The 14,254-nt window shown below is 36.0% G+C and overlaps 1 protein-coding gene across 2 annotated transcripts in view; it reads right to left on the bottom strand.

Moving 5' to 3' along the window:
* ELMOD1 (ELMO domain containing 1) overlaps positions 1-14,254 on the bottom strand; it is a 31,144-nt gene that overhangs the window by 13,121 nt on the left and 3,769 nt on the right. For both annotated transcript variants that reach the window (XM_044666290.1, XM_044666291.1), the window contains exons 4-5: positions 8,278-8,407; positions 1,958-2,091 (exon numbers count right to left, since the gene is read on the bottom strand). In XM_044666290.1, the coding sequence (XP_044522225.1) occupies positions 1,958-2,091; positions 8,278-8,407 (264 nt within the window). The remainder of the gene's footprint in view (positions 1-1,957; positions 2,092-8,277; positions 8,408-14,254) is intronic.

The following is a 14,254-nucleotide window of genomic DNA, read 5'->3' as shown; positions in this document are numbered from 1 at the left end:
TCTCTCTCTCTCTCTCTCTCTCTCTCTCTCTCTCTCTCTCTATATATATATATATATATATATATATATATATACACACACACACATATATATATATATTTGTAATGAGTTTTATTTTTCTTGCTTTTTCAGTGGGAGTGGGGGCATAAGAAGGGAGAGAATTTGAGGCTGAAAATAAAATTATAGTGAATTAATTTAAAAAAATTATAGCCAGATGCTATATTGTTTTCCTTCTAGGTAATGAAAGAAAAAGGCTAGAGACAGATTATGAAAGAAAACCGGCTATATCTCAAAACCAGGTTCAAAAAAATAATCATGTAGGGGGCATTAGATCTTCCCCTTTTCTTCCTTCTCCCACTTCTGGCCAGTAGACCAGAAGGCTTTTCTGACTTGAGCTTAAGGGGGAGCAGCATTCACAAGGTTGCAATGATGGGTCTGAACACCAGAGGGTGCTGTGTAGAACAGCAACAACCTTTCGTCTCTTAGCAACTGATGTTTACATGTAGGAGGAGAGGTCCCATATGCCACTTATTTCATTCCATTAGATTCCGGGAAGCTTGATGGCTGAATTCTAAGGGGGATCAAAGTCTACATATCTATGTTTTTTATAGAGTGAAGTCTGGGGACAGAGGTAGGACTCCTGATGGGATGAGAAAATGGGTAAGAGAATTCTTTCATCTCAATTTTAGGTGTCTGCCAAGGCTCCACCCTTGTCCCTTGGGCCAGATGTCTCCTGGATCCCAGCAATTAATGTTAATTCTATATAATCGTGATAACAAACAATAGAAATTCATGTTTTATTGTGCTTTAAATATATTAACTCATATAGGATTCCCACAATCTCTCTTTTATAATCTATTACATGAATTCTACAGTTGGCAAAACAGAGAAGGTAAGCCTCAGAGATGTGAAACAATTTGTTTAGGTCACACAACTAGCTATGAAAGAGCATGTACAGAAATAGGGCCATAACTAAAAATGAAACTTGTCTCATTTACCAGGAATCTCAAGACCAAATGAATAATGAGGTTGTTATGTCTAGGTTTCTGATTTTTTTTGGCTTTTCTGGGAAAATTAACATTAATAAGCAGAAATGATTATTTTTCAGTTTAGCCTGATGGAGCTGCAGACATGCAAGCACAGCCTGAGTATGATTTATAGATGATGGTAGGGTTCAGATGCTGTTTAGTTTATACTTTTCTTTTTGAAGCTTAAAAGGCTAGAAAAAATGAGCCATTACAAGATAGGGTATATTTTCAAGTCACTTATGTTCTCTTTTGTTTAATTTTTTTAATATAACATTTTAATCTCTCATTAAAAAAACCTTAAAATATGATCTATAATTGAAAACCCCTCAAACATACAATATGGGAAAAGTTCAGGATAAAAAAGATGCCATTAGAAAATGAGAGAGAGAGAGAGAGAGAGAGAGAGAGAGAGAGAGAGAGAGAGAGAGAGGGGCAAGTCTATTTTAAAATTCAGAAATGAATTTGGGGGCTGAGTCACAAATGTCTACAGAGTGACTTGAACTCTGGTCTGGAAATCGGGAACCTTAGGTTCTATTCTCATTTTTGCCAATATATTAACTATGGGAATCTGAGTAGCTCATTTAACCTTTAGCTAGTTTTATTTTTCTATAAAATGAAAAAGTTGGGCTAGATAATTTCTAAGACCTCTTCTTCCACTAGCATTCAGTGAGTCTACAATGAATTATATAGGATATGCAAGAATAAAGGCAAGGAAGATATGACCAGTTATTTGATTAAAACAAAGTCTAAATGTTTTCCCTTGTGTTCTCCAAAAAAACCAACAACCTAAAATTGTATTGAGTACTTGAACTACTCACATTTACTCAAGCAAACATTTCAAAAAATAGAATAGAGGGGCCATCATTTTACTTAAAAAATTTTTTTTCATCATTTTACTTTTAAATATAGCTGACCATCTAGATACTTACTCCAAATTATACAGTCCCAGAAGTCCCATCCCTCGAAAATCTGTTTTAGGATCATCACCTTGGAAACCAATTTCACACCACTGCTTAGAAATCCGAGCTTCCAGAGGAGTATCAGGCTTCAAGGATTTCCATAACTGGAGATGAGAGATCAACATAACTTGTTGATAAGCATATCTAATACACACTTTGAGGAGATTTAAAAAAAAGTTTTAAACCTTTCTTACTGACATCTAAAAAAAATGACATTCTAGGAGTTGTATGTAGTTTATTATATTCTTGACAAGAATAACTCTTATTTATGGTACTGAGAAGGCAGAATAGGGAACGGGACTTATAAATATGGATAATTGATACCTACAGATAATCTTCAGATCTCTCTTTAGTCAGTAGCTAAAACCTTTCACAATAAATCTGTTAGCATACTTGTTAATAAAATGAAAAGGCCTGATTTGAATCTTAGTTCTCTGACGGAATTGCTAGAGATTTAGGAAAGGTCAGAGAACTAAAGAATAAAGGGAAGAGAGGTAAGAATAATATAATGCTCAAATGATATCCTTGCTTCCTCATATAGTCAAGGATTAGAGAGGGAAACAATAATTACTCATTTTTTACATTAATAAAAAATAAAACTTCAGGAGGAGCTAGCATTTTAAGTATACTTCTCTTCATAATTTTATGAAATAGTTCCTAATTTTCTACTTGTTTTTCCCCCTCTCATTTAAATTTAAAGATATGTTATCATATCTACAATGAAATAATTACAACTTACTGCACAAAAGTTCAAAAGGAAAAATGAGAAAAATTAGTGGTCTTGGTAATCTTAATCATCTTAGCCAATCAAGGAAATCAAGCAACATATAATATTCTTAACATCTGATTAGTTCACAAGGCAATACACCCAGGCACAGTTAGTAGCCTAATATTTTAAAATTTTTGCACTAACATCACAAGGTCTTTTAAAGCATTACTCCATCCTTGTTTCTTCAACTTTTTTGGCCTCTTTTCCCCTCTTTCTCTTTGCAGATGAATCACCTACATCACATCTCAATGTGGCTATTCCTCGAAGTTCCAGCCTTGGCCCTCTATTCTGCTCTTTATGCTCTTTCATTGACCTAGAACTCCACTATCTCATTAGCTCCCATGAGTTTAACTATCTCTATGGCCACAATTCTCTGGTCTATGTATCCAACCTCAGTCTCTCCTGCTCAGCATCACCAACTACTTATTGGACAATTCAAACTGGATGTCTTGGATTTATCTCAAACTCCACAAGTTCAGAACAGAACTCATTAGCTTTCCCCTGAAATCTCTCCTTTCCCAAACTTCATTATTTTTGTAGAAGGCATTGCCTTTTCTAAAGTTTTTCAGGTCCATAACCTTGGTGTTATCCTGGACTCCTTATTATTCTTTACCTTACATGTCTATCAATCAATATTTATCAAGTGCCCAGATCTAATCAGTTTTCAAATCTCATTTTTATCTATACAACTTCTCTCACTTCCAACCTCTTTTCCTAACTTCTAATTTCAGTTCAGGCCATCATCACTTGTCAACTAGATTGTTGCAATGGCTTCTCAATCTGTCTCCCTGCCTCAAGTTTTCCCCACTTTATTCCATCCTATACATTGCTCCTAAGGTGATTTACTTTAAATGTATGTCTTGTCAAGCCTCTCCTCTACTAAATACACTTCATTTATTTCCCATTGCCTAGAGCAGTGATCCCCAAAGTGGGCGCCATCGCTCCCTGGTGGGTGCTGCAGCGATCCAGGCGGGTTGGTGATGGCCACAGATGCATTTATCTTTCCTATTAATTGCTATTAAAATTAAAAAAAATTAATTTCCACGGGGCTAAGTAATATTTTTTCTGGAAAGGGGGCGGTAGGCCAAAAAAGTTTGGGAACCACTGGCCTAGAGGATGGAACATAAACTCCTCATTTTGGCTTTTAAAGGCCTTCTCAACCTGGCCTTAACCTCCATGGATATTTCTTTCCCTCCAACCAAATTGGGTCTCTCTCTTTCTTTGCACTGGCTTTCTAGGCTGGAATGCATTCCCTTCCCACCTCTAACTCAGACTATTCCTTCAAGACAAAACTTCACAGTGCCTTTTTTGATCTCTGAAGTGCTAATGTGCTCACTTTCAAATTATTTAATCATTTTGTATTTATTTATAGTCATCCTCTTTATATATTCCACATAAACTTATATATGTCCTCGTGGTCTTCCCAGTTGGAATAGAAACTCCTTGTGAACAGGAGTTGTTTCACTTTGGCCTTTGTATAACAATAAGTTTAATACATTGTTATTGATTGATTGAAGAAATATTTTCTCTGCTTCAAAATCTTCCCCCTCTGCCTGACTACCATACCTCCTTCTTGGAAATAATTATCCATTTTCATGCTAAAGTACAATTTCAAACACAAACTATGTTTGAATACTTCAAGGATCTGTATGTGTATTCTCTCCACCCTCTATGATTTCCTTAATCGAGAGTTCTTTGGTATGGAGATCTATTCATCCCCCTGAAACCAATCTGGTGAGAAGCCTCTCTGAAATTAGCTAGACTTACTTTTTCCATGACTGACAAATGACAATGGGACAAGATGTCTGGTTCATTACTGGGTTCATAAGAATCCAGACCTTGTGTTCCCAAGTCTTTGCCTCAAAAGGACATAAAAGATGGACTTTACACAGCAAAAACACAAGTAACACTACTACAAGTGTCTTGATTTAGTTAAGTACTACAAAATCTGATACATGACATTTATGTAAATTAAAATGTGATATTCAACTAATAAAAATTCAAACTCAAAAAAGTTGCAAACTGTCCCAGTTATTCTGGGATATAATCCAAAAAATCCATATAATATGATATTTTATCATTCTGGCATATTGGCAGAACTACATAGCATTTGAAATAAAATAGTTTTATCATGCTCAAGGCAAACTTTCATGTGCTAGTATGAGAAAATACCTTTGGACCTCAGACACTAAATTGTAATCTCCACAATTCACCAGTTTTCCACACTCATCAAAACATAAATTAGATCTCAGTTCAGAAGAATCCTCAGAGTGGCTAATTATTGAATAGTCAGCTTTTTATGCTTGAGTAAAAGTAAGCTCAATTTCTCCTCTATAAGAAACTAAGAGAACTAGCTAATTGACCATCCACTTTGGGAGAGCAAAGTCAAACAGGAGTGAAATTAATAAAAAGCTTGTCATAGTAATTGTATTAAGTGCGCTAATAGCCTAACCAACTTTAAGATGATCTTTTTTCCAATGAATCAGTGTGACAAATACAAGATTTTCTTTTCTAAGTAGTTAATGTGCAAACATATTTATTCTCTAAGGAAATCATGTGGGTTAGATAGCATGGGAATAAAGAATTTATGACTGAAAGGGATTGTAAAATCCCACATTCTTTTTTTTTTTTTTATAAATAAGGAAGTTGAAGCCCAAAGAGATTTAATAAAACATTTAAGATCACAAGGTAAATAGTAGTGATTTGGAATTTGAACCTCTGAATACCCTGCCATTATAGATCCATTGTGCAGCAGAAAAAATGCTAGATTTGGAATTAGAGGACTTGGTTTTGAATGCTAGCTCTGCCACTTACTTCCTGTATGAACTTAGTCAAATCAGAGCCTGTCTGAATCTCAATTTCAATTGATCTTTTTGATCTTTTCAATTGATCTCTTATTGATCAAAAGACCAACAAGATCCTTTCTAGCTTTAGATCTATGACCTTTTGATTTCAGCTATTATATTAATGAAGATTTTATCACACACGAAACATGATATATATGTGACATTCTTCTTTTGAAATATTCCATTGATAGCTTTTATGACTAAAGAGTCTATTATGAGCTGCCCTAGATTCTGAAGGGAAGCACCATTTGTGCTTTACTATGAAACTGTTCATGAGGGCATACTGGCAGGTGTCATAGGCTAGAAATCTTGTAATCAATCATCTTTGACTTTTCCTTCTCCTTCATTCCCTAGATCTAATCTGGATCGAAATCCTATCTATTCTTTCTTCAAAATCCCTATTAATTTTTCTCCTTCCTACTGCCCAGGTCACTGTGATAGATTATTGTACATTGCTTTACTTAGACATTACTTTCATAGTTTTTTTCTCATATCAAGTCCAAACAGCCAAGAATCCAGAAGACTACTGACCCACATATCAGATTCAACCATACTTGTTAGGTTTCAAAAACTCTCCTTGAGCTGGATTAATTCTTCCTATCAAGCCAGTCTCTTCACTGTTTCCTCCATATTCCCATCTCTATGCCCCAGCTCTTTCCATTCTTCACCCCAACCCTAAACATGCCTCACAAATTCCCTGTTGCCAATATGTGACTCAAGAGCCTAGCCTATTGTGGGCTGTCTTAAATTTGGCAGGCAAGTACCATTTTCACTTCATAATGGAACTATTCATAAGGGCACACCACTAAGTATCTATTCTATGAACCCTCCAATCTATACTTGTCTTTCTCTTCCCTCAACTTCTACTGTCCTTGTTACAAGTATAAAGTCCCAAGTGCTTCCTGTGCATTGGTATTATTGTTTCAACTAGACTGCAAGCTTGTTGAGAGCAAGAAACATGACATATATTTTCTTTGTGTCCTATTAATCACTCAGTATGGAGACACAGAATAAGAGCCAAAAAATGTATTGAAAAAAAAATGAAACGCTTTTAGCTTAGTAATAGATAAATCTTTGATTTATCTGCCTAAAAGTAGCCCAGTGGCACTTGTAAAATCATTTATACCTCATGGAGGATGAGTGACTAAAGCTCAGTAATCAGGGGTATACTGATTGGCCTGGGATATTATAGATCAGTTAGGGATAGAAGAGTGGGCTTTCACATTCTTGGGGGATGGAGTCACTCCTTTGTCCTGGGCATATAAAAAGGGTGTCAGGTACAGAGACAATCTTCTAGGGGATTCTACTGCAGCCAAACATAAACTAGCAGCAGAAATCAGAACTTAGAGCAGACCTACTTCCAAGGGAGGAAAATCTGTGAATGCAAATTGTTGTCCCACTTAAAAGACGTCAATGGATTCTAGAACAGAGAATATAGAGATTGCTATATTCTCTCATGGCAGCCTAAGAGTGGAGTTCCTGAATCCCCGTTCCTTGAAGAGTGTTTAATAATCTATATCTTAGCAATACATGTATGGCTCAGATCAAATTGCTTACCATCTCTTGATTGTAGGGAGGGAAGAAAGGGAGGGAAATGATTTGGTCTTATAATTTTGGAAAATGAATTTTATTATATTTAACTGGGAAAATAAAATATCTTTGATCAAAAATAATCTATATCATAATCATTATGGATTATTATGGATAGCAAAGTCAGCTGTACATGTCTACATTCTCAAAGAATTCTACAAAGAAATTTGCAAAAAGATAAATTTTTTTTTATTTTTTTTTAATTTTTTTTTTTAATTTTAAACCCTTAACTTCTGTGTATTGGCTTATAGGTGGAAGATTGGTAAGGGTAGGCAATGGGGGTCAAGTGACTTGCCCAGGGTCACACAGCTGCCTGGCTCTCAATCCACTGAGCTACCCAGCTGCCCCAAGATAAATGTTTTTAAAGTTGAGACTCCTATTTTTTTAATTAGACAAATTTAAGGTCTGTAAACAAATGTCTTCTACCCTTTTCTTTGCACCATTTATTCTAGGATAGGCCATTAGTGGCCTAAATACTCCATGAAAAAAATCAACATATTACAGATAAGTAGTTTTCAGTTTTTTTTTTATCTTCTTCTAGGAAATCAATCATCATTTTATTATTTCACATTATATTCTCAAATCATAAACTGCTCAAACACTGTCCAGTGTCATTTGGTACTCTGTGGTCTTTCTCCAACAATTCAAACATACCACATACAAATTGTGACTTCCTCTTTTAATATTCTTCTAGTTGCATGAATAAATAATCACCATTAAGATCTTCAGTAATTTCCCAGGGGAGCTATTGCTTAAGGCAGAAACCAACTTCATCTTCTCTGATGTGTATCAAGAGTGATAAATGAAAATCCCAGGTCACTACTTGGCAAACAGCGTTAGCATTTAAAACCTTTTAACCAGCCTGAGCTCTGCCAAGTGTCCAAGACTCATAGAAATAATCCTGACTGTTTTCTCAGTAGGTTTAACCATTTAAATCTGAGCCTAATTCTTGAAAAAGTGCACAGGAAAAGAAAATTGGGAAATAAATAGAAATTATTTTTTCCAACAGGTAAGTCAGCAGAAAAACGACTGGAAAACATAAGAGATTTTTTGAAACAAGTTCCAAATGCTGTCCAAGTACCAACCTTCAAAAGCATTTCTTCATGTTGGGGATTATCCGAATCATACGGTTCTCTGCGCAGCTTTTCAACCTCTGCAATGAGGTTTCGATATCCTACAATTTGCAGAAGACAAGCCTGGAGAGAGATCCCCAACCTAAGGCATTTACAAATAGAAAGAGAACAATAAAGAACAAGAGAGGCTGGTATCTTGGTGACATCTGTTAATTAAATTCATCTTCAGTAGGATCATTTTCATTAAAAAAAAAGCTTTCAGCAGAATTTTTCACATAGTTTGAAATTTCTTATTGTAACTACTTTAGCACATATGAAAACTGATTTAAAAATACATCTAATTTTGGCTTTCACTAAAACCACACCGTCTCAGATGATTGATCTTATAGGGGAAAAAATAGCTTGAAAAATGCTGTTGCTGCTTTTGTTGATCAATTCTACCAATGTTTTGGGGATGTTACATTAATAATGGCATCAAAAAAATCTTAGAGGTAGAAAACTCTGTATTGGCTATCTAGTCCAACCACTTACCCATATGCTAAATTTTTTTTTTGTACTGCAAACATAACAGACATTTATCCAGATTTTGGGTAGATACCTTTAATAACAGGGAGTTTACTAACTAAGAAGACAGTTTATTCAAATGGTGGACAGCTATAATTAAAAGAAAAGTTTTTATGTTAAGTGAAAATTGGCTTTTATAATTCCCGCTGATTGATTGTACTATACTTTTGCCCTCTGGAGCAACAAAGATATTGCCATATTCCATGTGACAGCTCTTTAAGTACTTGGGGGCAGATAATCATGTCTCCCCTTAGTTTTCTCTTCTTCAGATTAAACATGCTCAGTTTCTTTAACTATTCCTTACATTTCATGATTTTGCATCTCCTCATTTTCCTACTCACTTCTCTCATGTACTCTAGTTGTCGATTTCTCTTTGAAAATGTGACTTTCGAAATTAAATACAAGACTCAAGATATGGCAAGCTTAGAGTAAAGTGTAACTATTATTTCCTGAGACTTTTATTTTATTTTATTTTCCTGAGACTTTTATTAATGCAGGCCAAGATTTTGAAAGCTTTTTAATGAACTATACTGTCTCTTTGTTTTCTCTTATATCTTTTTTTTTTTCATAATATTCATTTTAGATTTTTTTTCATGGTCATCTTTCCATTTACTTTGTTGCAGTCATCATGCATATGGGTTTCCTTGTTCCATTTACTGAACTGTGTATCACTTTAGAACATTCTTTTTTTTAAAACCTAAACACAGGACTAAATATTCACATCTCATTTTACCATTTTGGGTTCAAGCTCGTGTTCTAGTCCATTGAGACCCTTTGGTCTATTTATCCACAATACTGGCTGTCCCTTCCAGCTTTGTGGGGCCCACAGAGTTGAAAGGCATGCCTTTTTTGCCGTCTTCCAAATTACTGATAAAGTTGTTGAACAAGACAAGGCAGAGGACAGAACTATATGGCACTACACTAGACATCTTCATTCAGGATAACACAGAGCCATTCATGGATGACACAGGCTTAATATTCTACCACTAATAAGACAAAATTGAATAGAAATAAATGTTAAGTCTAGCACTTAGGCTCAAAATCCAACTCTACTCAGACAGAAGGAGAGAAATGTGGCTAGCCAGCCATTCAAGTAGAAACACACAGAGGTTTTAGTGGACTGCAAGTCTCAAGGGAGTCAACTGTGTGAAATGGTCATTTAAAAAGTTTTTATCTTCTCCTGCATTAATTGAAGCATAATGTCAATAGCAAGGACAATAATGATTTTACTGAATTCTGCTCTGACCAGACGCTATCTGGAATGCTTTGGACACTGACAAGTTGGAACACATCTAAAGGAAACTGAGTTGTCAGATGTTCAAGAGACCTGAAATGCCATGTTCTACAAAAATCTGTCAAAGAAATTTGGGATGTTTAGCTTGGAGAAGATAAGATTTAGAGGTGACAGAATTGCCATTCTCAACAATCTGAAGGCTTTAGTGAACACAAATTACATGGAATTAAATTTCAGCTTGATACAAAAATAACTTTCAAATAATCAGAGCTTTTCAAAAGCAGGACAAGTTTCCTTGAGAAAACATGCATTAACTATTGCTTAAGAATCTTAAGTGGCTTCTAGATGACCATTTTTAGGTTATATTATGGATGCAGACTGATGATATCAGATGGCAGTATGACTACATGACATTTAAGGTCCCTTACCATTCTGCAATTTGCTTGTTTACTCAGATGGTGTGCTTATAAATATTAAATGAATTAATATAAAAAAGAAGACAAATGTCAATATCATCGAGCAATACTGAACAGCCCTCAACGTCTTTAATCCTGAAATTCTTTAATTTATCATACCATTTGATTTACTGCTGCTAATAATAATGATAATATCAGACATTTATGTGGGAATTATAACTTTGCAATATTGTGCTCTAAAGACATTATCTTATTTGGGTCTCACTGATCAACCATACAATTAAACCTGTGAGTTAGGCATTCTTACTATAGATAATATGATAGGTATTATTATCCTCATTTTATAGTTCAGGAAACTGAGGCAAACAGCTGGGTCACATAGTTAGGGCCTGAGGTCAGATTTTAACTCAAGCATTCTCGTTTCTGCACCCAGGATTCTCTCTTTACTATGACATTAATTCCTATTTGCCTCAGTTCCTCACCTGTAAGATGGGGACATATTGGAGAAGGAAATGGCAAACTATTCCAGTATCTTTGCCAAGAAAACCTCAAATGGGGTCATGAAGAGTCAGACACAACTGAAAATGACTGCATGGCAATAACATCTGCGCTTGTCTTCCATTAGAATGTAATCTTTTTGTAAGAATTGCTTCCTTTTATTGTATTTGTAGTTCTAGTGCCTAGTACAAAGTGGGGCACATAATGTAGCAAATATTTGTTGGCTGATTGATTTATACAGTAATTTCCATAGACTAGCTATGGTCAGGATCAACTCAATCTAATCCAAGTTCTGTCAGTACTTATTGGGCCATTATACACTTATAGGTCCAATTATAGGCTTGCTTCTTAAATTCTTAGTTCAACTTGATTGAAAATGAATTGAGATCCTCCTAATTTTCTTCAAGAAAAAAATAAAATATAAGCCATACTGCTTTTTTTAACCCTTATTTCTGTTTTAGTAACAACTCTAAGGGAGAAGGGCAAGGACTAGGCAACTGAGGTTAAAGTACTTGCCTAGGGTCATACAGCTAGGAAGTGTCAGAGACCAAATTTGAAACCAGGTTCTCCTAACTCCAGGCCTGGTGCTCTATCCACCATGCCACCTAGTTGCCCTGTCACACTTTTTGAATGTAGCATGTACTACATTATAATAATTTATTAATAGTTATTATTTGTTAATTATTTATTAACAATAACAAAATATTTATTAATAATTTAGTATTATTATTAATAACAACCAATAATAAACATCTATTGTGCCAGGCACTATCCTAAAATGTTTGACAAATATCATCACATTTAAATTCTCAAAATGAACCTGGTCATATTATTATCTTCCTTTTATAATTGAGGAAACTGAGGCAAACAGGTTCAATGACTTACCCTGGCTCACACAGCTAGTAAAAGTTTCTGAGGTCAGATTTTAACTCAATTCTTCCTGACTCTAGGTCCAGTCTTCTCCCCTACTATGATATTAAATCATTATTTATAAGTATGCAAGGAAAAGGAAGAAAGGCAGGAGATGGTGGTATATATAGGAAGCTGGAATCAAAAAGGCCTGAGTTCAAGTTCTGTCTCTCATACATACTAGCTGTGTGATCAAAAGCATTTAACTTCCCACTCTAAGGCTACAAATTACAGATGTGTTGTCCACATCAGGAGGAGGAATTTCTACCCAAGGAGTTCCCTATCTAGACGGAATGATAGATTTGGACCAGAAAAGGGCTGTGGGGGAGAAGAAAAGGAAATGATCTGAAAGGATGGAATGTAATCAAGACAAGGCAGAATTAGAATTCTGTTTAAAAACAAAAAAGCTCCAGAAGAAGGATACCGAACTCAAACCCTTTTAAAAAAATGCTCTCTCAAATCACCATTGGTTGCATCTCTTGGTGCTGGTGCTTTCCATTTTCCCCACTTGTAAGTATTTAACGTGATACTGTCTGTACATTGGAAAGGAATGAGATGTTGTTCTCTAGCTTAACAATCTGAGACTTTTTCTGCAAATGAAACTTCTTTTCTCAAATGTCCTTGCCAAAATCTGACTTAAAAGCCATGGAAAATTGGGGGACGGGAGGTGGGATTCATGTGACACACTGGATAAAGTCTGAGAACTGGAGCTGAGAGGACCTGGGTTCAAATATGGCTTCAGATATGCCTTAGCTGTGTGACTCTGGGCAAGTCACTTAACCCCCATTAGCCTTGTCCTGGTCCTTTTGTCTTAGAGCTGTTACCAGGAAATAAAGTAGGGATTTAAAAAAAATGCATGGAAAAGGAAGAGTTAATATGAAGTAACCATAGCTGAGAATCAGTGTCTCTCTGGGCATAATAGTGCCCCAAGTGCTCCTGGGTGAGGAGCTGTTCACCAGATTCTCCTGAACAAAAGCCTCTCTCCTTGTCCATTGGCATTGGGAGCGTTCTTTGTGAAGTACAGATAGAGAGGAGATGTAGGCATGCTTCCCTTGCCCCCTGGCTCTGAATAAAGGTCCTTGGGGACATCTTTCTGCATCAGAAGCACGAGCGCTTCCCCCAGAGAGTACAAGCACGAAATCACTGACCTGTCTGAAAACTTACAGCCTCCCCAGAGCACGAGGGTTTTAAGTGACTTATCGATCGATAGTCATACAGACGGTGTGTGCTGAAAACAAGACTCAAAACCAGGGGTTGCTGACTTTATCCACTATTGCCTCACTCCCATTTATAAATCCATATAATTTATGTAAATTATATATTCCTACAATTTATATTATATATGTATATATAAATTATATAAATCCATATAAATAAAAATGTATGGAAATACATTAAAATGTATTCATTTTCAGCAGACTGTTGGGACTGTTTGATTTGACAGGCAAAGCACTGTGGTTCATCATTATAGCTTTGGAGAGAAATGGAAAATTGATAGGTCAATTTTCTATCTCGAGAGGCAATATAATGCCATGCAGTGGTATCAGACTCAAATAGAAATGATATAAAGATCCCTGTGAGTATGTATTGACTTAGAAAAATGTATGCTACCATTGTCTGCATTCTATTATATTTTTGTTTGTTTTGTTTGTTAACTCTCTCTGATTCCATTTTAATCTGATTCTTTTTTTTTTTTTAAATCCTGACCTTCCAATTTAGAATCAATACTGTGTATTGGTTCTAAGATAGAAGAGCAGTAAGGGCTGGCAATGGGGGTCAAGTGACTTGCCCAGGGTCACACAGCTGGGAAGTGTCTGAGGCCAGATTTGAACCCAAGACCTCTCGTCTCTAGGCCTGGCTCTCAATCCACTGAGCTACCCTCCTTAATCTGATTCTGACAGTACTCCAGAGTGAATATGGTTATGGGGCCAGGTGTTTGACACCTCTCCTAGAGTGGGTAAAATACTGTATATGCAACAAGAAAGACCTGGGTTTTAATCCTATGACAATAGCTTACTATTATTATTACAAGTCACTTTATCTCCTGAGTCTCAGTTTCTTCATCTGTAAAATGAAGATGATAAAAGCGGCAGCAACCATATCACAGGGTTGTTGTGAGGCTAGGTGGAAAAATGTTTGAACCACAGAGAGTTCAAAAAGGACCCGAAGGGGCAACTGGGTGGCTCAGTGGATTGAGAACCAGGCCTAGAGACGAGAGGTCCTAGGTTCAAATCTGGCCTCAGATACTTCCCAGCTGTGTGATCCTGGGCAAGTCACTTAACCCCCATTGCCTACCCTTACCACTCTTCTGCCTTGGAGCCAATACACAGTATTGACTCCAAGATGGAAGGTGAGGGTTTAAAAGAAA

This window comes from Gracilinanus agilis, chromosome 3 (assembly GCF_016433145.1).
Source record: "Gracilinanus agilis isolate LMUSP501 chromosome 3, AgileGrace, whole genome shotgun sequence".
NCBI lineage: Eukaryota > Metazoa > Chordata > Mammalia > Didelphimorphia > Didelphidae > Gracilinanus > Gracilinanus agilis.
Note: the sequence above shows the minus strand (reverse complement) of the source record. Positions and strands in the feature narration are given on the sequence as shown.